This window comes from Poecilia reticulata, chromosome 9 (assembly GCF_904066995.2).
Source record: "Poecilia reticulata chromosome 9, P_reticulata-male-v2, whole genome shotgun sequence".
Classification (NCBI taxonomy): Eukaryota; Metazoa; Chordata; class Actinopteri; order Cyprinodontiformes; family Poeciliidae; genus Poecilia; species Poecilia reticulata.
Genome location: NC_088838.1, coordinates 611,127 through 635,696, shown reverse-complemented (window position 1 = coordinate 635,696; position 24,570 = coordinate 611,127). Strand labels below are relative to the sequence as shown.

General features: G+C 43.3%; 1 protein-coding gene across 1 annotated transcript in view; it reads left to right on the top strand.

Moving 5' to 3' along the window:
- Positions 1–18,216, top strand: part of arid3c (AT rich interactive domain 3C (BRIGHT-like)) — a 120,448-nt gene extending 102,232 nt beyond the window's left edge. Inside the window, exon 3 of the mRNA XM_081611134.1 lies at positions 18,149–18,216. Coding sequence (XP_081467260.1) covers positions 18,149–18,216 — 68 coding nt within the window. The remainder of the gene's footprint in view (positions 1–18,148) is intronic.
- Positions 18,217–24,570: the final 6,354 nt, after the last annotated feature.

Genomic DNA, 24,570 nt, shown 5'->3' with positions numbered 1-24,570 from the left:
AAGGAATCCAATCACTAGTGAACGACACAACACTCAGTAGCTCTGACTCAGCTTCCTCTGATCATACAAGTAGTCCTGGTGTAGGTGAGTTTGCTTTAGGGTTGAAAGATTGTAAGGCAGTATTCGTATTTATCACTGCCCTCAACCTGAAGTATCGGCTAGAACACCACTTAGGCCAGGATTCAGCTCAGGACCACATGTTAGGATGAGGTGCAGCAGATGGAATAATGAAGACATGAGGCAGGATCCTTCCAACTGTTCTGTATTACAGATCTTGATTCAAATGAACATGGATGGGCATAAAAGTGTGTTTCGGTGTGTTTGTGTGGTTTCCTAGAATAAACAAAAATACAGCCTAACATTTTGACAGGTTGTGAATAAGACTGTCATGACACTGTCATAAACATGACATAACACCTGTCATGAACATGAGTTAAGTCTCCATGAATATTTATGACTGTTATATATTCGGTAAATCATGACACTTTTAATACAAAGTTGACATTCAAAATATCTTTGTTATGACAACTTGACATTAACCAAGAATCATCATGACATAAATATGTCATAATAGTAGTCATAAGCCGTTTTCGCACTGCAAGGAACGGTACGGAACGGAACGGTTCCAGCCCTGTTGTCTTTGCATAAACACTGAGGGCGCCATCGAAGCTGTACCAGACGTCATTATTTTTGAAACTAAACAATGGTTTCGATGTAGCGGCCGAAGCCTTTTCCTCAGAGATGCGGAGGAAAACTTTTTTATTCCTCGTTGACCCATCTAAATCATTTTGTACTCGTTGATCAGCGAGTAAGCTTAGGAAAAAAAATACCTCATCATTAGACCAGGTGATTGCACTATATTGAGAAGAATCCATTGCTAATTAAAACTAATAATAAAAATATTGAAAAGAGCACTCTTTACAAAATAAAATACAGTTTAGTGAGAGCCAGCTGTCAACGGAAAATCAACGTCTGACTCCATAACAACCAGCGGCCAATCAGCTGCTGATTCTAAGCAGAACCGCTTGGTTCTGCTTAGAACCCAATTGGAATATAATTATTTTGGCCCAATTGGAACCACAGCTCTTGTGGTTCCAAGGGGCCGGGTGGAACGGGTCGCAAGTTCTAATGCAAACACGGTCACCGTTCCGTACCGTTCCTTGCAGTGCGAAAACGCCTATAATGTCGTTAAGTGTTATTACACTGTCAAAGGCTTTAACAGAACAGTAATAAATATTTCCCCCTACCTGAAGTAAAGCTGAACAAGTAGGACCAACAATACAGATTTCATTAAGCTTTATTAAACTGTCAAATGATTTAATAACAGTTCATTAATAATTCCTCTTACATCAAGTGGAACAAGTAGCACCAATTATGAAAATGTAATTTAAGTGTCATTACAATGTCATTAAAATTAACTCTTGCCTCAAGTAAAGTGAAACAAGTAGCAACAGTTATAAAGATATCATTGTCATTACAGTGTCAAGTGCTATATTAACATAGTCATTAATGTTAAGTCTTACCTCAAGTAAAGTGATACACACTGAACTACTTATAACTACCATCATAGCTGTAGAACAACCCCTTTGTACATTGGAATAAAACAAACGATAACTTGTTCTTCAAAGAGAGGGTTTAACTTCTGGTTAGTATATTGTAATTCTGAAAGACTGAAAAACTAAAACAGAATTACTTGTTTTTTAACTTAAGAAAATAGGTTCTTTGAACAGTCCTAACTTTCTTTTTTTTTTTGCTTTGATTATGTCAGCCATCTCCTTTGTTATAGTCTTCCTGTAACACTCTGAAAACAGGAGATCTTCTTCTTGTCTTCATTTCCTGGCAGCAGCTCTTTGAAGGTGTCTAGATATGCTCAGAAATTATAGCTGTTCTTGCAATAGTTAATCATGGTGAAAGCCTTTTCATGAATTCAAACTTGGTGAATCTCTCTTGGGACGTGGAACGTCACCTCTCTGGTGGGGAAGGAGCCGGAGCTAGTGTGCGAGGCTGAGAGGTTCCGGCTAGAAATAGTCGGCCTCCCCTCGACACATGGCTCTGGTTCTGGAACCAGTCTCCTTGAGAGGGGCTGGACGTACTTCCACTCTGGAGTTGCCCACGGTGAGAGGCGCCGGGCAGGAGTGGGCATACTTGTTGCCCCCCATTTGGGCGCCTGTTCGTTGGGGTTCACCCCAGTGAACGAGAGGGTAGCCTCCCTCCGTCTACGGGTGGGGGGACGGGTTCTGACTGTTGTTTGTGCTTACGGGCCGAACGGCAGTTCAGATTACCCACCCTTCTTGGAGTCCTTAGAGGGGGTACTGGAGAGTGCCCCTCCTGGGGACTCCCTTGTTCTACTGGGAGACTTCAACGCTCACGTGGGCAATGACGGTGAGACATGGAGAGGCGTGGTTGGGAGGAACGGCCCCCCCGATCTGAACCCAAGCGGTGTTCTGTTGTTGGACTTCTGTGCTCGTCACAGATTGTCCATCACGAACACCATGTTCAGGCATAAGGGCGTCCATATGTGCACTTGGCACCAGGACGCCCTAGGCAGCAGTTCGATGATTGACTTTGTTATCGTCTCATCGGATTTGCGGCCGTATGTCTTGGACACTCGGGTGAAGAGAGGTGCGGAGCTGTCCACTGACCACTACCTGGTGACGAGTTGGCTCCGGTGGTGGGGGAGGAAGCCGGTCAGACCTGGCAGGCCCAAACGTGTAGTGAGGGTCTACTGGGAACGTCTGGCGGAGTCCCCTGTGAGACGGAGCTTCAACTCTCATCTCCGGCAGAACTTCGAACACGTTCCGGGGGAGGTGGGGGACATTGAGTCTGAGTGGACCATGTTCCGTACCTCCATTGCTGAGGCGGCCTATCGGAGCTGCGGCCGCAAGGTTGTTGGTGCCTGTCGCGGCGGCAACCCTCGAACCCGTTGGTGGACACCTTCGGTGAGGGATGCTGTCAAGCTGAAGAAGGAGTCCTACCGGGCCTTTTTGGCCTGTGGGACTCCAGAAGCAGCTGATGGGTACCGGCGGGCGAAACGGCATGCGGCTCGGGTTGTCGCTGAGGCAAAAACTCGGGCGTGGGAGGAGTTTGGAGAGGCCATGGAGACAGACTTCCGTACGGCTTCGAGGCGATTCTGGTCCACCATCCGGCGTCTCAGGAGGGGGAAGCAGTGCAGCACCAACACTGTTTATAGTGGGGATGGTGCGCTGCTGACCTCAACTCGGGACGTTGTGGGCCGGTGGGCGGAATACTTCGAAGACCTCCTCAATCCCACCAACATGCCTTCTGTTGAGGAAGCTGAGCATGGGGACTCTGGGCTGGGCTCTCCAATCTCTGGGGACGAGGTCGCCGAGGTGGTCAAAAAGCTCCTCGGTGGCAGGGCCCCGGGGGTGGATGAGATCCGCCCGTAGTTCCTTAAGGCTCTGGATGTTGCGGGGTTGTGTTGGCTAACGCGACTCTGCAATATCGCATGGACATCGGGGGCAGTTCCCCTGGACTGGCAGACTGGGGTGGTGGTCCCCCTGTTTAAAAAGGGGGACCGGAGGGTGTGCTCCAATTACAGGGGGATCACACTCTTAAGCCTCCCTGGTAAGGTCTATTCAGGGGTCCTGGAGAGGAGGGTCCGTCGGATAGTCGAACCTCGGATTCAGGAAGAGCAGTGTGTGGACCTCAGCGGGGTCCTGGAGGGTGCATGGGAGTTCGCCCAACCAGTCTACATGTGTTTTGTGGACTTGGAGTAGGCGTTCGACCGTGTCCCTCTGGGGGCCCTGTGGGGGGTACTCCGGGAGTATGGGGTACCGGGCCCTTTGATACGGGCTGTCAGGTCCCTGTATGACCGGTGTCAGAGTCTGGTCCGCATTGCCGGCAGTAAGTCGGGCTCGTTTCCGGTGAGAGTTTGACTCCGCCAAGGCTGCCCTTTGTCACCGATTCTGTTCATTACTTTTATGGACGGAATTTCGAGGCGCAGCCAAGGTGTTGAGGGGATCCGTTTTGGTGGCCTTAGGATCGCATCTCTGCTTTTTGCAGATGATGTGGTCCTGTTGGCTTCATCGGAACGTGATCTGCAGCTCTCACTGGAGCGGTTCGCAGCCGAGTGTGAAGCGGCCGGGATGAGGCTCAGTGCCTCCAAATCCGAGGCCATGGTCTTGAGCCGGAAAAGGGTAGAGTGCCATCTCCGGGTCAGGGGGGTCGTCCTGCCTCAAGTGGAGGAGTTTAAGTATCTGGGGATCTTGTTCACGAATGAGGGAAGAAGGGAGATCGACAGGTGGATTGGGGCAGCGTCTGCCGTGAAGCGGGCGCTGTACCGGTCCGTCGCGGTGAAGAGAGAGCTGAGCCAAAAAGCGAAGCTCTCGATTTACCGGTCGATCTACGTTCCCACCCTCATCTATGGTCATGAGCTTTGGGTCATGACCGAAAGAATGAGATCACGGGTACAAGCGGCCGAAATGGGTTTCCTCCGCAGGGTGGCTGGGCTCTCCCTTAGAGATAGGGTGAGAAGCTCAGTCATCCGGGAGGGACTCAGAGTAGAGCCGCTGCTCCTCCACGTCGAGAGGAGCCAGTTGAGGTGGCTCGGGCATCTGGTCAGGATGCCTCCTGGACGCCTCCCTGGTGAGGTGTTCCGGGCACGTCCCACCGGGAGGAGGCCTCGGGGAAGACCCAGGACACGCTGGAGGGATTACGTCTCTCGGCTGGCCTGGGAATGCCTTGGGATTCCCCCGGAGGAGCTGGAAGAAGTGGCTGGGGAGAGGGAAGTCTGGGCCTCCCTTCTGAAGCTGCTGCCCCCGCGACCCGACCCCGGATAAGCGGAAGAAAATGGATGGATGGATGGATGAATCTCTTCTGGACATTCTCATAGTTAGTGATGACTCAATTCATTGTGGCCACTTCAAAAAAGGAACAAAAACAAATAAACAAAAAATGTAATGTGATCTTAATTCAGCATTTATTTAAATACCATTCCAAAAATGTCCCTTGCTGCACACTGTCAGAATAGTAGACTGGTAGACAAATGTCCAGTTAACTTGACTGGTTGTTATGAAGTGCAATACAATTATTTCTTAATACAAGTGGCATAATGACTAGAGCTGAACAAAATTATTCTGATCAAATATTTGTTTGGCAGAAATTCATACAGCTTGTTATTCAGATTGCATAATTTAATGTATAGTTTTAGGCACATGAGTGTATCTTTTCACTTAATGAGCATTCAAAATTATTTCCAACCAGACACTCTGGCTTATGGCTTAAGAGGTTTATTAATAAATAAATAGATTAAACACCAGTGTTACATTTTATAACAATTAATTGTCTAAAACATAACTTGTTAACTTAGCTGGTGGATGTTGATTCCTGCTCCCCCTTCCCCACTTACCTGTCTCCTCACACCCCTCTTCACCTGGAGAAAATGCTAACACAAAAATGACTTACCTAATTTTCTTGGGGAATATTTCATCTGCTTCTTCCTCTTTGGTCAAACGGGACTTCTTTCTCAGGTGCCTGGTCCTCATTATCATCCTCCACACACGTAGCATGTCTTCATTAGCCACCTTTGTCCATCCCACTCCCCACCATGTGTCCTTAGGATAAAATCGGTCTTAATGTGGCTAAAGTTGTCAAAGCAAAGAACACAAGCACATGTCACAAGTTGCTAAATAATGCACGTAAAGGATAACTTTGACTAACATATTAGCTTTTAATTTGTTAGATTAAAATTGGAGGGAAAAAATCTATTTGCCTACCTTTAAAATATGTTTAAGATTAAGGGCTAACGTTACAGTAATGGAGTTTAATAACTTAAGCTAACATTAACTTACAGCAACATAGGATTGGTTTGAATTACTGATAGATAACATTATAAAGAAAGAACACAGCCAATGTTATTTTCTCAAAGAAAATGTAAAGTTACTAAGATACATACCTCATATGTATTAGGTGCCAAACTTCGGCTTCTTTTTAAACAGGAGGTCTGGCCATTATAACGTGTGTTAGGTAGGCCCCACCGTAGACATGAATAGTAGTCGCCTCATGGAGCGCCGAGTCGTACGTTATGTCCCCGCTATCTTGTATGTGGCAGCAGAGCGATCGGAGCTCGGTCCTGAGCTGTGTGGACTTATCTCAACCGTTTTACAAAACAAACTGGATTCATTGGCATTACCTTTCACAGGTAAGGATGAAAGATCAGAATTACTTGAATTTGCAGCCAGATATTCGCTTCTAAACAACTGAGAAACAGTGGCGGCTCCAGAAATTTTTTCCTGCAGGTGCTAAGGGGGAGCTAAGCATTTTACTGAGGGTTCTGTGATCAGGGTTGAAAGTAAGGGGGTACGGCAGGGTACTGCGTACTCCTAAAAGATTTAGTGGGGGTACGCAGTACCTGCAAGAGAGGGGAGCGGCTGTCTACTGTATAAAATCAACGGGTTCACTCTGCAGCAGTGAGTTCACCCACTAATCAGCTGTGTCTGATTAGACTAATCAGTTAATAAATAACTTTTCCCATTTCATATTGTTTCTGAACTGTTCGTGCTTTGCTAGAGCAGCGGTGCAACATGTTGATTGCGGAAGGTTTTGAGTCGATCTCAGCATTAAGTGACAAACTGAACGCAGCCAGGAGGCTGAGAGCAGCACGTCCTCCTCTGACTGGATTAAAACGTTTGTAACTTTATTAAAGAACAACAGGGGGAAAAAATCTACAAAACGTGTTCAAATTAATGACCCAACAACAATAATAATCTCAGTGATTATTGTTTCAACAAGGTGTTGCGCAATTCTGTGCGTTTTGGTTCCATTACTAGAAGAGCAGGAGTTTAAAATTAACTAATCAACCATCGCTGTGTTCATGAGAGACTTATTAATGATCTGTTTGTTACTACCCAGTAATAATCCCCGCGTACGTCTCACAACTCCTTGGACTCACTACTGCCCAGTTCTCTGTCTAACAGGTACGTAAAATCCCCAAAACTTGGGTCTTACCCTAGAGGCAGTTTATGGAGAATTATCTATTTAAACTGGGGACGGAAAGGACTCGTCTAGCTCTAACTACCTTCGATCCAGAAGTTACGACCCTTTTCAGTTGAGAAGCAATCAGCTGAGTAGCCCTCACAGCTGCATAACCCCTACAACCACTCCTGTTAACGGTAGCTCCTCTCCTAAAATAACGGCACTTGTTAACGGCTAGATTAAGTTCAGTGACTTAGATTTAAGTCTCAGGGTCATTATTCTAACACTCACCAGAGGAAAACACAAAGCCACCACATCTTTAGAATCATGTATGTTAACTTTACTATATTCAGGAGAACCAACAATAATTAAGACTGACACAATTAAACTCACTGTCCACAATTCTCATTGATATTTTAGAATATAATTTTATTAAGCAAGATTTAGCAGGGGCATATGACAAGCAGGTTAATATCCCAAAGATTATGAAATAGGTAAGAATATAATAAAATCAATCACATCCTGTCCTCATTCCTATCCCTAACCTGTGTCACTAAGTCTACTGAGCAAGGCTTTGGGGGAAGCAGGTCAACTCATACCCGATGGTTCTTGGTCTCTGCAGCTGTAATCTTTAGATGTCCTTGGTCAAAGTCTTTGTCCAGCCGGAGCAAAGTCCTCTTTCAGAAGAGAAGCAGAGCAGAACTGTTCGTTGTCCTTCTAACGTGCAGAATCTGTCATTAAATGACCTCCGTCTCTTCTCCAAGTCGGCTGCAGTAGAGTGGAGAGCGTTGGGTAGAGGCAGAGGAGTTGGTCGGATCAGGAACCAGGGTCGGGGGCGGGTGGAACTCGTCCCTTCTTGGCGGCGTGAAGTCTTTGAGCTTCCCTTGGTTCCGGGGTGTGGTCCTCTGCTGGTCTTTAGCCTGCGTCCTCTTGTTGGCTCCTCTTCTGCGCCGCGGACGAAGAACCCCTTTCCTCCCCTGTGCTCCAGTTTTTATGCCCTCTCAACCCAGGGCGGTCTACGGGGCAGGGCTGCGTGACTTTAGAACCTTCCCACTGCGTGACATTAGAACCTTCCCACTGTCTGTGGAAAGTCCCAACCAGTGGTGGGAAGTAACGAAGTACAAGTACTTCGTTACTGTACTTAAGTAGAGTTTTCGTGTATCTGTACTTTACTTAAGTAGATTTAATAATGGATACTTTCTACTTTTACTCCACTACATTTTACAGTAAGTATCTGTACTTTCTACTTCACTACATTTCTACAAAAGTGTCGCGTTACTCGTTACATCCAAGTCGCGTTGCTCTTTTTGTCCGTTAAAATGTGAAGTTCAGGGACTTAAGGTGGCGCCGTAAAATCCGAGCAATAACGTGACTTAGTGTCTGTTGTCACCCATCGGCTCCACCTTTACTCGCACTCGGAGCTCCAGACATGCGCAGTGGTTTCCTCTGAGCGGGAGGAGATGTTTGTCTATAATATAATAGCGCTGCATAAATTGATATGGCGACATGTAAAATCAGCAGCGCTTCGCTTTCACAGACGGTGGGACTTCGTCCAACTTTTAGCGTCACTTGGAAGTGGAGGTGTTGACTGAGGTGTCGCATATATGGGACAACGCTGTGACCAAAGTCTGCAATATAGTGATATGACATTCAGGAACGATCCGATTCTTCTGGACGGATCTTTACTAAGTCCTAAGGACTGAAGCCTCACTGAGAGCCGTTCTTTGTTCTTGTGTACACTGCGGTAGCTATATATATATATATATATATATATATATATATATATATATATATAGATAGATATATATGAGACATTCATTTAATCGCTGAATAAGTAAAAGTTGAATGTATGAACACAGAGCATACTCATTGCTCATTGATTGATTTCGTCTCCTGTCATGGTGGCAAACATCGCAGTGGGAGGGAGGATGAAAACAGTCATGATGCTCATTCTGCTTAGTTACTTGTTGTGCTGTTGGACAGTGTTCATAGTTGAACGTTGTGATGTTTCAGTTGTGGTTTCTGACATATGCAATATGGGCAACCACCCAGGGCGTTATTTTTCTAGGAATAGCAGGAGACCTCTTCGGATTGTAGCACAGCGATGAAAGCAAAACAGAATGAAGTGAGTTTTAATTGATACTGGTTAAATATATTTCAGCTCTAAGTATTTAATATCTAGGTGTTTTCATGGGAATGTGGATCTTTCAGATCAATCTGAAAACCAATTATGATAAACTTAATGTTATTGTGTCATTTAGCGCGGGGCGCTGGTCTTGGTCTTGGGTCCGTTGGTCTTGACTACAACTCTGCTACATGGCTCCTTGGTTGCATGTCCTCCACCTCGCCCGCACCTTCTTTACATCCCCTTTCAGTTGGATTTCTTTCTAAATAAATGTGACTAATGAAGTTCATGCTATGTTAGGACAGGAGACAAAATGTTTCCATCCCTGAAATTATGATTCATAGAATCACATATCTAAGTCTAAACTGTTACAGAGAATAAACACAATAAGAACATGTTTAATCTGTGGTAATGTTCATTAAAATGGCACATTTCTGATGTATTAAAATTAAATACGATCGGCACACTTAATGATATTAGCGATTAGGTAATGCAGTCAGCGAGTACTTTTACTTTTAATACTTAAGTATTTTTAAAAGCCAGGACTTTTTTACTTTTACTTAAGTAAAATGTTAATGTGGTACTTTGACTTTTACTTAAGTACATTTTTCACTGTGTATTTGTACTTTTACTTAAGTAAATTTTTTGAGTACTTTCTCCACCACTGGTCCCAACCTTCCTCAACTCTCTTATGACTCACTCATACCTCATTACAGCAATCTCCTGTACTTCCCTTTGAACCACTGGCCATCTGTAATTCATAATCAATTTTCCCCTTCTAAGTCTTTCTTTCATTACAAAACATAATCAATATGTCTCCGCGCTACCTGAGTGCCAATAACGTTACGGTATTTAATACAGATTGGCCACTCAGGAGATGGAAATAGAAACTTTTAATGTCTGCTGGAAAGAAAATAAAAACTGTGGCCAGAGGCAGAACAAAACCCGACCGGAGGCTCGTTTGATGAGCTCCGTCGCTCTGTCGTAGATACAGCTGTGAATCTCGCAAAGCAGCTTGGACGAGACGCTTTAATGACATGACTGCGGATCACATTAATAAGGCCCGATTGATGCACACACACACCCGCTGACCTGAAAACAGGTTTTGTTCTTTGGTTTCAATGTAGAGTATTTATTTATGCTGTGTAATAACTGTAAAAAATAAAGGTAACTACTTCACGGATTGCGCCTCACGGGTTATTTTCGGAACGCAACCCCTAAGAAAAACAAGGGTTCGCTGTAAATGTAGAGTCTACTTCATTTTTTTCTACAGCAAAAGTTTTGTCAAAAAAGCGTAACAGGCTCAATTTCAAAAGGTTGTAAAAAAACTTTTTTAAAAATAAAAATGTGTTGGAAAAAAAACAGTCCATGAATCCTCATTCCAAACACATTCACTTACATTTTCTCTTTATGGTACATGTTCACATTCTTTATTGACTGTATATCAAATATATTTTAAATGTAACTGAAGATCTGACATAATACAACATATAATATTCAATAAAATACAAAGACTTAAAACCTATTGTATAGACTAGGTCATCAAATCACTAGCATTTGGAATTTTTAATGTCCAGCAGGTGTCAGTATTGAGTGACACAGTATCAATACAGTGTTGCTATGGGTCGAAATGCCTCATGACGCCTCATTTACCCATCACTATTATAAAGTATATGAACGTTAATCTTCTTACCTTGTAGAAAGAGTTTGCTGTAAATCTGGGGTTAAACCAAGAGCTGCCAGTCATTATGATTGACAGTTGCTATTCATCGCCGCATCTTTCCTCATTAAAATAAAATGACAAGCTTGGTTTTGACCCTTGTCTGTTTGTGCAGCCGACGGCGCAGCACCTGGAGACCATTTTACTGCAAAGTCAACCAAATAAAAAAGGTATTAGGCTACGACATGTATGTATTTTGACAGGCTTTACACAGGAGAGCATAGATTTGGACATCTATCGTGCTGGAGAGAGTGACGTCAAGTCCAAAGCGTCATATTGTCATATTTCTTTTTTAACTTGTGTTCATTTAATTGCCTAATTAACCACTACACGGCTTGAGTTGACTATTATGATTAAACAAAATTATGCTTACTACCGGTTACCTTCTTACTACTATGGTAGTTTGTTATGATAAACACTGTCAATAAGTGTCAGTTCATCTAGATCAGTGTTTTTCAACCACTGTGCCGCGGCACACTAGTGTACCATGAGTGATCGCCTAGTGTGCCGTGGAAATTATCCAATTTCACCTACTGTATTTTCCGGACTATAAGCCGCTACTTTTTTCCTAAGCTTTGAACCATGTGGCTTATAAACAGGTGCAGCTTTTCTGTGGATTTTTCTTCAACCTTCCTGCTGAAGAGCCCTTCAGCAGGAAGTGAATCATTGGAAGTCAAAATTGTAAATCAAAGAAGAAAGCGCTATTTTTCATTTAGAAAAAGTACGTGCTAGCAGCAGGCATGACAGAAATGTTTTCAAACTCATATGATGCAGCTTTTAAGTTGAGGGCTGTCGATCTGGCACTACAGGAGGGAAATAGAGCCGCTGCACTTAAACTGGTGTGAACGAAACCATGGTTCGGCTTTGGAGACGGATAAATGCGTCCTTAATATATCCAGCAGATTTATTAGGACGCAGCCCTCTGCTGGGTCCTTATGGAAAACCGAGAGCAGCAGAGATACCAGCGGCTTATAGCCCAGTGCGGCTTTCCAGTTTTTTGTTTGTTTGCAAAAAATTTGAAGGTGCGGCTTATAATATGGTGCGCTCTATAGTCCGGAAAATACGGTAATTGGTTTTAAAAGATTTTTTGAAAATGAATTAATTATCTGCAAATAATGCCATCTTCGAGTGTCTGCTGTAGTAATGACTAGCGACATAATCATGTAATTTTCTTACCACTAGATGGCAGTAGGTACAGAGCATTTTACATTAAAACGAGGTGATGCATGAATGTTACAGGTAGCGGTGAGAGCATTGAATCTAGCAAGACTGTGACGACAGTGATGGAGAAGACAGTGAAGCTCAGCAGTAGTTGGAAAGAACATGAGTCCATTTCCCACAACATATCTGTGTGAAGTGAGCTTCTCTAGTCTGGCTACTATAAAAACTAAAAACAGAGAGAGACTGCGAGCTGTTGAGGAAGAGTTTTGTCTTTCTTCAATTTCTGCCAGGAAATCAGCTGTTTTCATCCAAACATGCACAGGTTTCACACTAGGTGGGTAAAATATACAGATATTGACATTTTGTACATGCAACTCTTCATATTGTAACAGTGAATATGAAGTAAAATCTTTCCAAAATATTATTGTTTCTTTCAGAATAAGAATTATTTTCTGTATTCTGGCTAAAAGAATGCTTGTGGATTAGTTTGTAAAACACTTTGAAGTTTTCAACTTCTTTAAATTTAAGACCACAGTGTTGTGGCTGTTCAGGTGTATTTTTAAAGTGGACATGTTAAGTGCAATTTGATAAAAATATTTTTTTGTGTTTATTTGATTCCTATTCAAGACACTTTGATAAGAATGACTATATATGTAATATAGGCGGCCTTTGTTTGCATTTTTGGTTGGTCACGAGGCATCGTGACTTTTTCAAAACAATGTACCTTGTCTCAAAAAAGGTTGAAAAACACTGACCTAGATAACAGATCTGCGTAAACTGAGAAATTGCAACCGACGATTGGTCAGTTGCTGACAAATACCCTGGAATGATTGGGGGAGGATTGCTCCACGTCTGCATGAGGGCTGAGCCGGCATCATGTCAATGATAATACGTATAGACAAAGTTCAAATCCTCTGATGTTTTTTTTTACTCAGTATATAATAATTTATTATTTTGTGTCTTTTGATGAAAATGCTAGAACAACTACATATAAGTAATGTTAAAACAGATTAAAAAAAATTTTTATCTTATATTTTCTGGGGGTGCTATGACTTTTCCAGGGGGAGCTATATATAGCTATAGCGCCCCCTGGCGCCGCCACTGCCAAGAAATATTTCCTTGTAGATAAATTGGCCCGAAGTAACCACTGATTGTTAGCGTAGCAGCTAACGTTTTCATACTGTTTTCTAATGAGAGAGAGCTGATGAGAAACCGCTGTTAGAGGAGAAGTGCAATAAAGACCAGGGGATTTTGTGAGGAAAGATCAGTCAGGATCAGAGCTGGAGCTGATGTTCTTCAGTCTCTGTTTCACAGCTCAACTCCACCATGTCGGTATTTAGCTATGCTATAAAGATGCTACGAGTCAGAGACCAACGAAATGTCTTTTTCTGAATGTGAAGGAAAAATATATGTATTTTCTATTACACTTTTGGATCATTTCTCTTTTATCCATGGCTTTAACCTGTGTACCAGGACGTCTCAGAAGTCATTGGAGTTCTCCCAGTGTGACCAGCAGACTGAAGCCCTGCCTGTGACCGGTGTTCCCAGTATAATAAATAAATGTTTTATTCTTTCACTTTTTGTGTATTTTTAAATATCTCAATCTGAAGTATTAGTGTATTAATTAGAGATGTGCCGATCAGGTTTTTTCCTGCCGATACCGATCACCCATGAGGGCTGATCGCCGATACCGATCACATAATTATTATTTTATCATAAACACTACCGGTTACATTATGTGGAAAAAGGAACCATGAATTCACCTTAATTTAGACAAAAACTCTTTTTCCAAGAAGAAAACTAAACAAAACAGGCATTCTGCAAATTGTACTGCTATCGGTAATACTATCTTTAACAGACTGATAACATATGAAGGCTCTGAAGAGGCTAAATCAGTGGTCCCCAACCTTTTTATTACCGCGGACCGGTCAAGACTTGGAAATTTTGCTGCGGCCCGGGGGTGGGGTGGGGCGTGAACCGTCAGATAGGGCTTCTGCATGTTGGTGTTCCCGCTAAATACTGAATATGCCCTATTTGGGTTGTCTTTGCCTTTTTATCGCAGCCTGTGGGGTTTTCCCTGACTGGGAAAGACAACACAACCTGCTGAATGTGACAGAAATCGCGATGACATAAGAACAGAGGGAAATCCCAAACAGCTGACATATCGCACAACTAAGAGTCCTGTGGATATCAGAGATGATATGTGGAAATGTTTAATATTATATGTAAAGGTCATTATTACATATTATGTTTATTCAATTAAAAATGTTAACTATGAAGAAACATATTCACCTCCAAATCATAGTGCAGCAAATAGAGCAGGTCCCCCCTTCGTCTTTTATCCACCGCCTTTTCTTTTTGTTACGTCTTTTATCTCTTAAAATGACTCCACAAACTATCACTATTGTTTCTACATTGTCATCCGTGTTTGGTTATTCTAAATTCCCGCTATGTTGGGGGTTTTACTAGATTATCCTCTGGAATCGCATGTTCGTGACTGGAATCGGTTCGTGTTGCTCCTGCCTTGGACACACGAACCGATCGAACCTGTTGTTCTTTTATCAGCTCTGTGGTCACAGAGGTTTGGAGAATCGGCCGACAATTCTTAAAATCTTGCCGTCTAAACCAGACTTAAGACTCACAAGCTCTACTGATCTCCTCTCGACCTCTGCCCTAACGCTCTCTGACTCTGGTCGCTATGGTAACGTTTACATATCCCTTAAAAATAAGATACAGATGCGACACAAAAACAAACATTTTACTTTCGTGAAAATTTTAACTCACAATAAGGACTAATGGGAGCCCTGAGCTTGTTTCTCTGCAACGAGACGGTCCGATCTGGGAGTGAGGGGAGACAATGACATCTGAAGTGTTGCTTATATCCACAGCCTGCTTGGTCTCTACGTGGAGAAGCAGCTTGAAGCTTCATTGCCTCATTAGCAGCCGGTCGCCGCATGTTAAGCAGAGCGGCTTGTAATGTGGGACTCACCTACCGGTCCGGAATAAATCCATTCACCTGTCTCTTCTCTGGGCCTTTTCCCCTTTGCAAAGAAACTTTCCAAAGACATCTGATCTGTTTCTTACTCATTTTGCTGCTTGTGGGCTCAGTGTTGGCGCGCAAGTAACCGAGAGAATCTGGTTAAAGGATTTTCAAAATAAAAGATCCTCCAGACTCAAATAATGCATAAAACGGAAATATTGAATTATTTCTTGCGCGGCCCGGTACCAATTGGGGACCACTGGGCTAAATAATGCAAAGAGTCAAAATAAAACCTCTCAACATTGCCAAAAAAATTCAAGTATAAAACTTAACATTCAAAGGCAAATACAGGTTCCATTACAATAAACAATCCAGAGTTACTGAATGAAAACTTCCTGATAGCATGGCGGCTAGTTGATTACTGCTAGTTCTGAGTGGCTGTTTCTAACTGAGCGGAGTAATTATGCAGAACAGGGAGGAAATCGATTATTTTTTTAGAGATTATCTGTCTCATGTTAGGACTCGTATTCTTTTAAGTTAGTTGCTGCAGCTTTAAGCAGAGGTTTGGTGTGAGAGTCACTACCAGGTGGAGCAGAAGCGGCGCTCCGTCTGTGAAATATTACTACCTGTAGCGTAGCAGCGTTTCAACAGCGAGAGCAGAACCAGCGTCTTCATCGCAGCTCGAAGACTTAAATAATTTTGCGTGTTATTTGTTTAGCTTTCTGACCGTCATGCTAATCCGGGTGAGTGTTTGTAGCTGTGCTCTGCTTTACCTGCTATCTGATCCTCCATATGTCATTTTTACTGCAATGAGTCTCGATGTAGCCAAACTACATCAAGTATGGCATTGTTTTTATGTCGTATTAGCTTCTTGTGTTGATGCATTTTGACCTGCTTCAATTTTCCGCTGCAACACGCAAACGTCCCCATTCACTCAGTGCGTTATAGTTCCACATAGCTTAGAATTTGTTGCTGCACGTTTGCGCAGTGTGAAGGAAAGAGGAGACCAGCTGCACAGGCAGGCTGAGAAATGAGATGCAGGTGATCGGTATCGGCAACAAGAGACAATGATCGCCGATCACCGATTATGCACTTTTTCACAAAAATCGGCCCGATTATGATTGGTGACCGATCGATCGGCACACCTCTAGTATTAATACAGCTTATCTAATGAAATAAAAATTATTTACTCTGTTAGATCTATTTTCATTCTTTGCTGTCAATAGCAGAGTTGACATACTGTAATAAATATTTATTCTCTGGAAAAAAGAAAAATATGTAATTTAATGTTTGACAATGTCTGATTTATAAATCAAAAGTTATTTCTCAATAATGTATAAAAATAAATGCAAGAAAATTATTTGTTTCTTGTCTTGAAATGTTAAATGTACATTAAATTATGGAATCATGTAAATATGTTCTTTAATAAAACACTGTAAAAGTGTGTCTGTTCATCGTCAATATTAAAATTTTCTAAATAATTTATATCAAACAAAAACATTGTGCTCTTTATTCAGAAATGCCACAAAACAATTAAATAATCACATCAAGAGTTAGAAACTCTGTCTTTAGTCATTTCTTTGATTACCAAATACATTAGTGTGTGTGAGAAAATGTGTCAATGACAGGTATTAACTTAAAATACTTTGTAGAACGGCACTTTTTGAAGTTCGGTCCATTTACTTGTATTAGCTTACTGGCAGAGAAGCCACATTCAATATGGTGGACGTTGTGACGTATGGCAGCAACGGGCCGACCCGCTCCATGAGGCGTCTATGTATTCATGTCCATGGACATAATATAAGAATAGACGCCTCATGGCCGCTCTCGCCTATTGTCGCTGACGAGATTTAGGGCAGCCATCTTGGAGCGGTCCACCACTCCACTCAGCGTTATGTCTTTAGCAGCACAATGACGTATCGGCGCGTTTAATCGATCAAAACACGCTTTTTTGTTACTGAAAACCATATTCAAACATATGTCAAAGCTACATTTATAAACAGTTGTATTATTTAAGTATGTTTTTAATACATAGTTCAGCATATTTAAATATGCTTATCTATAACAATAGAATAGGAATGGAATATTCTGATATCGATGTATGATGAGCATATTACAAAGCACACAGCCGCTCATAATTTATTCAATAAATTATTTAGTAATATAAATACATATTTATATAACTATACAGACACAAATAATGATTAATACTGAATAATATATATTGTATGTATGTATGTAAACGTACGTACGTACATACGTACATACATACATACATACATACATACATACATACATACATACATACATACATACATACATACATACATACATTGTGTACGTACGTATATAGATATGTTTTTCAGCCGACAAGTTCTAGCTTCAGAGAGATTCACCAGCAGATTGAGTCCAAAATCCGATGTGAGATTCATCCGTGCTGCAGTGAAACTGTCTCTCTTTATAGATATCTCCCTCTTCTTCCTCACATTGTGTCTTTATGAAACTTTCAAAACAAAAACGGAAGATGTGGGATGTATCTTACTAGTGAAAGAATTACATTTAAATAGATTTACAGAATCTCAGTTAGCCTTCATAGCGGGGCTGAACCCAGTATTACACCAAGCACTGTAGCTAATATTAGCTGGTATCTCGCTGGTGGACATAAATAAAATAAAGTAATATTATAATGACAATATATACACAATAATATGTCCATCTTACTTGTGAAATGTTGTCTGTGGAACCCTCACATCAATAATCCATAGATCCGAACAACAATATCCCAGTGCTGAGGCATCTTCTGCTGTTTTGATTGAGCAAAGTAGGAGGGACGCCCGCTCCAAGATGGCCGCCGTATTTCCTGCGCCGGAGCAGCCAATGCGGGATCTACTCTTATGATCTCACGGCAAAAGCAGTGAGATCGCGAAATTAATGCAAAGTTCGACTGCTGCCATCCACTTCGTAATTTGTTGTTAACTTAGTGGTTTCTGTTCTGTATACAAAGGATTACCTGAAGAATGAACACGCAGCACATGGGTTGAAAACATCCGAAGCGGGTGCTCAGCGGTGCTGTGTTTTGAGCTGGAAAACGAAGAGGGGAAACCCGCAGCCGGAATCTGCGGCGCAGTGAGGACTTCCATGATGACGATGGCGGATCGATCATTCTTTTTAGCAACTGAGAAGAGTATCAGAGACTGAGAGTACGATGAGATCCGCGTTTCCTCATCAGATACGGTTCCCCCTGCGTCTTCTTGCCTCTCCGCCCTGCCCATGCGGCAAAATACGCGAGTGCTGTGATGAGCACTGAGAAAGCGCGCGCGTAGGGAACTACGGACACCGTGAAAGCTCAAACATGTTTCGGCAAAGTTGTCACTTTCTTCACGTTTTTGCGGGAAACAAATAGTAATAATACTAACAACAATAATAATAAAAAATAATAGTAATGATAAATACATATATGTCACACACATATATATATATATATATAAAAAATTCCCTTCTCCCCCTCCGCGGGTGGTCTGTTTCATCCTCTGAGCTCGGGTCCTCTACCAGAGGCCTGGGAGCTTGAGGGTTCTGCGCAGTATCTTGGCTGTGCCTAGTACTGCACATTTCTGGACTGAGATGTCTGATGTTGTTCCTGGGATCTGTTTGAGCCACTGCTCCAATTTGGGGGTGACTGCCCCGAGGGCCCCGATGACCACAGGCACCACTGTGGTCTTCACCTTCCAGGTCTTTTCCAGTTCCTCCCTGAGGCCCTGGTATTTCTCCAATTTCTCATGCTCCTTTTTCCTGATGTTGTAGTCACTTGGTATTGCAACATCCACCACAACGGCTTTCCTCTGTTCTTTATCCACCACCACAATGTCCGGTTGGTTCTCCATTACCATCTTGTCTGTCTGGATCTGGAAGTCCCACAGGATCTTAGCTCGGTCATTCTCCACCACTTTTGGGGGTGTTCCCCACTTTGATCTTGGGGCTTCCAGTCCATATTCTGCACAGATGTTCCTGTACACTATGCCCGCCACTTGGTTATGTCGTTCCATGTACGCTTTCCCTGCCAGCATCTTGCACCCTGCTATTATGTGCTGGACTGTCTCAGGGGCCTCCTTGCACAACCTACACCTTGGGTCTTGTCTGGTGTGGTAGATCTGAGCCTCTATTGCTCTGGTGTTTAGGGCCTGTTCCTGGGCGGCCAGGATGAGAGCCTCTGTGCTGTCCTTGAGACCAGCTTTCTCCAGCCATTGGTAGGTTTTCCTGACATCAGCCACTTCAGTTATTTGTCGGTGGTACATCCCATGTAGGGGCTTGTCCTCCCATGATGGTACTTCCAGCACCTTGTCTTCTGTTCCCCATTGCCTTAGACATTCGCTGAGCACATCGTCCGTTGAGGCTTTGTCCTTGATGTATTTATGGATCTTGGATGTTTCTTCCTGGACAGTGGCTCTCACACTCACTAGTCCTCTGCCTCCTTCCTTACGGCTCGTGTACAGTCTCAGGGTGCTGGATTTGGGGTGGAACCCTCCATGCATGGTTAGTAGCTTCCTAGTCTTAACATCCGTGGCCTTCACCTCTTCCATTGGCCAGCTAATTATTCCGGCAGGGTATCTGATTACTGGTAAGGCATAGCTGTTTATTGCACGGATCTTGTTCCTGCCATTGAGCTGGCTTCTCAGGACTTGCCTTATTCGTTGGAGGTATTTGGCTATGGCTCCTTTCCTTGTGACCTCATCGAGGTTGCCATTTGCTTGTGGTATTCCCAGGTACTTGTAGCTGTGCTCTATGTCTGCTATTGTTCCTTCTGGGAGTGAGACCCCTTCTGTGTGGGCGACCTTCCCTCTCTTTGTAACCATCCGACCACACTTCTCTAGTCCGAATGACATCCCAATGTCAGTGCTGTAGATCCTGGTGGTGTGGATCAGTGAGTCGATGTCTCGCTCGCTCTTGGCGTACAGCTTGATGTCATCCATGTAGAGGAGGTGACTGATCGTGGCCCCATTCTTGAGTCGGTATCCGTAGCCAGTCTTGTTGATGATTTGGCTGAGAGGGTTTAGGCCTATGCAGAACAGCAGTGGGGACAGAGCATCTCCTTGGTATATGCCACATTTGATGGACACTTGTGCAAGTGGTTTGCAGTTGGCTTCAAGGGTGGTTTTCCACAGCCCCATCGAGTTTGCAATGAAGGCTCTTAGAGTCCTATTGATGTTGTACATCTCTAAGCATTCAATGATCCAAGTGTGTGGCATTGAGTCATAGGCTTTCTTGTAATCAATCCAAGCGGTACACAGGTTGGTGTGTCGGGTTTTGCAGTCTCGGGCGACTGTGTGGTCTACAAGGAGTTGGTGTTTGGCTCCTCTGCTATTTATGCCTATGCCCTTCTGTGCCTTGCTCATGTATTTATCCATGTGCCCGCTTATCTTAGCCGCTATGATGCCTGACATGAGCTTCCATGTTGTAGAGAGACAGGTTATTGGCCGATAGTTGGATGGGACTGAACCCTTCGAGGGTTCCTTCTGTATCAGGATTGTGCGCCCTTCAGTTAACCATTCAGGGTGAGTCCCATTTTGTAGAAGCTGGTTCAGTTGAGCTGCCAGTCGCTCATGGAGGGCAGTGAGTTTCTTAAGCCAGTAGGCATGGATCATGTCAGGTCCTGGTGCTGTCCAGTTTTTCATACCCGAGACTCTGTCTTGGACATCTGCCACAGTGATGGTTACTGGGGCTTGTTCCGGGAGGTTGCTGTGGTCCTCTCGTAGAGAGGTTAGCCACTGTGCATTGCTGTTGTGGGACGCCTCCCTTTCCCATATGCCTTTCCAGTATTGTTCAGTCTCCAGCCTGGGTGGGTCTGCTCTGTTGTTATTACCCTGCCATTGAGAGTACACTTTAGCTGGTTGGGTGGCGAAGAGCCGGTTAATCCTCCGGGCTTCATTCTCTCTCGTGTATCTCTTTCGGCGGCTGGCCAAGGCTTGGAGCCTTTGTTTGGCAGTTTCGAGTGCTTCAGGTATGGGCATCTGGCTGTACTTCTTGGGTACTGATCTTTTCATTGCACCCCTTTGGGGCTCTGACAGTTGACTCACTTCCCTCCTTGTTATCTTGATCTTAGCCTCTAACCGTCTTTTCCATGGTGGGTATTGGGTCTCATGGTTGCTCTTATAACCAAGCATCTCAAGGATCACTGATGCTGAGTTGTATATCAGCTCATTGGTTTCTGTTATGGTGTTGGTAGGGATCGTTCTCAATGCTGCATTCACATCTTCAATGAGACTTTCTGATGGTACTTCACTCAGCCGTTGTAATTGGCGTCGGGGTCGTCTGGTGTTCATTCGGGCCATGATTCTCTCTCTCAGGTCAGTTGCTGCCTCGTTCAGCTCAGATGGTTCGTTCATTACTGGGGCTACATACCCAGTCTCTGGGCGGGGAGTTGTAGTTGACTCCCTTCTGACCTGGCATCCTGGCTCCTTCCCGTAGCGCTTGTGTCATACCTCGTCAATCTCAAGTTGTGACAGCAGTTGCCGTTTGCGGATGTTGGAACACTGAGCTACTAGTTGTTTGGCAGTTAGTGTTGACTGGGGATGTCGAGCTAACAATTCCTCCCACAGTATTTGCATGTAGCCCCTCTGACTAGGATTACTTGAGTAGTAGCATTCCAACAAACAAGATTTATATATATATATATATATATATATATATATATATATATACACACACAGTGGGGCAAAAACGTATTTAGTCAGCCACCAATTGTGCAAGTTCTCCCAGTTAAAAAGATGAGAGGCCTGTAATTTTCATCATAGATGTACCTCAACTATGAGAGACAAAAGGAGAAAAAAAAATTCAGAAAATCACATTTTCTGATTTTTAAAGAATTTATTTGCAAAATATGGTGGAAAATAAGTATTTGGTCAATAACAAAAGTTCATCTCAATACTTTGTTATATACCCTTTGTTGGCAATGACAGAGATCAAACGTTTTCTGTAAGTCTTCACAAGGTTCTCACACACTGTTGGTGGTATTTTGGCCCATTCCTCCATGCAGATCTTCTCTAGAGCTGTGATGTTCTGGGGCTGTCGCTGGACAACACGGACTTTCAACTCCCTCCACAGATTTTCTATGGGGTTGACATCTGGAGACTGGCTCGGCCACTCCAGGACCTTGAAATGCTTCTTACGAAGCCACTCCTTCGTTACCCGGGTGGTGTGTTTGGGATCATCGTCCTGCTGAAAGACCCAGCCACGTTTCACCTTCAATGTCCTTGTTGATGGAAGGAGGTTTTCACTCAAAATGTGACGATACATGCCCCATTCATTCTTTCCTTTACACGGATCAGTCGTCCTGGTCCCTTGGCAGAAAAACAGCCCTAAAGCATGATGTTTCCACCCCCATGCTTCACAGTAGGCATGGTGTTCTTTGGATGCAACTCAGCATTCATTCTCCTCCAAACACGACGAGTAGAGTTTTGACCAAAAAGTTCTACTTTGGTTTCATCTGACCATATGATATTCTCCCAGTCATCTTCTGGATCATCCAAATGCTCTCTAGCAAACTTGAGACGGGCCTTGACATGTACTGTCTTAAGCAGGGGGACACGTCTGGCACTGCAGGTTTGAGTCCCTGGCGGCGTAGTGTGTTACTGATGGTAGCCTTTGTTACTTTGGTCCCAGCTCTCTGCAGGTCATTCACTAGGTTCCCCCGTGTGGTTCTGGATTTTTGCTCACCGTTCTTGTGATCATTTTGACCCCACGGGGTGTGATCTTGCGTGGAGCCCCAGATCGAGGGAGATTATCAGTGGTCTTGTTCCATTTTCTAATAATTGATCCCACAGTTGATTTCTTTACACCAAGCTGTTTACCTATTGCAGATTCAGTATTTCCAGCTAGGTGCAGGTTTATAATTTTGTTTCGGGTGTCCTTTGACAGCTCTCTAGTTTTGGCCATGGTGGAGTTTAGAGTGTGACTGTTTGAGGTTGTGGACAGGTGTGTTTTATACTGATAACGAGTTCAAATAGGTGCCATTAATACAGGTAACAAGTGGAGGACAGAGGAGCCTCTTACAGAAGAAGTTACACAGCTGTGAGAGCCTGAAATCTTGTTTGTAGCTGACCAAAGACTTATTTTCCACCATATATTGCCAATAAATTCTTTAAAAATCAGAAAATGTGATTTTCTGGATTTTTTTTTCTCCCTTTGTCTCTCATAGTTGAGGTACATCTATGATGAAATTTACAGGCCTCTCTCATCTTTTTAAGTGGGAGAACTTGCACAATTGGTGGCTGACTAAATACTTTTTTGCCCCACTTTATATATATATGTCACCGTTCCCCTTGTTTTACAGTGGGGGAACCCTATCTGATGGCCATATTTCACCCATCAGATACTGTTCCCCCACTGTAAAACAAGGGGAACGGTATCTGATGGGTGATTTTAACATAGGGGGAACGGTATCTGATGGGTAAAATCTAGCATTAAAATACATTGCCCTGTTTTTATTTCATAAATATATATATATGTATAATTAAACATATATATACATTTATAATAATTATATATGTGACATATATGTATTTATCATCACTATTATTTATTATTATTATTATTACTATTATTATTGTTGTTATTGTTACTATTATTAGTTTCCCGCTAAAACGTGAAGAAAGTGACAACTTTGCCGAAACATGTTGTTTGAGTTTTCACGGTGTCCGTAGTTCCCTACGCGCGTGCTTTCTCAGTGCTCATCACGAGCACGCGTATTTTGCCGCGTGGGCGGGGCGGAGCGGCAAGAAGAGCAGGGGGAACCGTATCTGATGGGGAAACGCAGATTGACGTAACAGCGGCGCTGCGCAGCTGCACGGAGTCAATCACTACGGGGTGAGGTGGAGCCACTACCGCAGTGGCGCAACTACACATTATTCAGGTGGATGCGAAAACATAGATTGGCGCCCCCCCTCCCCCTGAGGGAAGGAACGTCAGGGTGAAGGAGCGACGCTCATTCAACCCCCCCACCCTCCCCACCCGAGGCGACGATACGTGAAAGGTAAAACTCGCTACATTTACCTCGTTATGTGCGCGAGGTAAGGCGTGCTGAAGTGTATGGGAAAACATCGGCGTGCCGTCCCCTCCAGACGTATGCGTTGCATACCCTGCATACCCACTTTTTGCGCCACTGCTAGTAGTAAACAGCTTACAGCCACGGCTAACTCCGGGAGCCAAGGTAGAAAAGCCTTTTCCCTTTAGTCCAAAATACTTTTTTACTCCAAAATGCAGCCACAGTATGTCCAAAAGAAAAACATGAGTGCAATCATTTGCATATTGAGAGTCTACAGAGGCTGATAATCTCCTCACTCAGCTCCTGGATCACTGTTGAAACTTTAGAGTTTCATGTCAAATCCACATGAATTAAATGACAGAAACTAATTTTCTCACTGCATCTTTTATTTATTTTGTCCAGTTGTACACTGTTAGACTCTGTCCAATCAGAGTTAGGTATTGTGTAGTTGGTGCTTTTAATTAGTTTTCAGCTAATTAAATCCAAGTCTATGGAACACAAAATGTTACTAAAATCACTGTCCTTCTAAAATCTTTCAGAAAATTGTAAAAGTGCATTGAATCGTAGCAAATTGTGTTGTTTGCCAAATATTGTGATACATATTGCATCGTGGT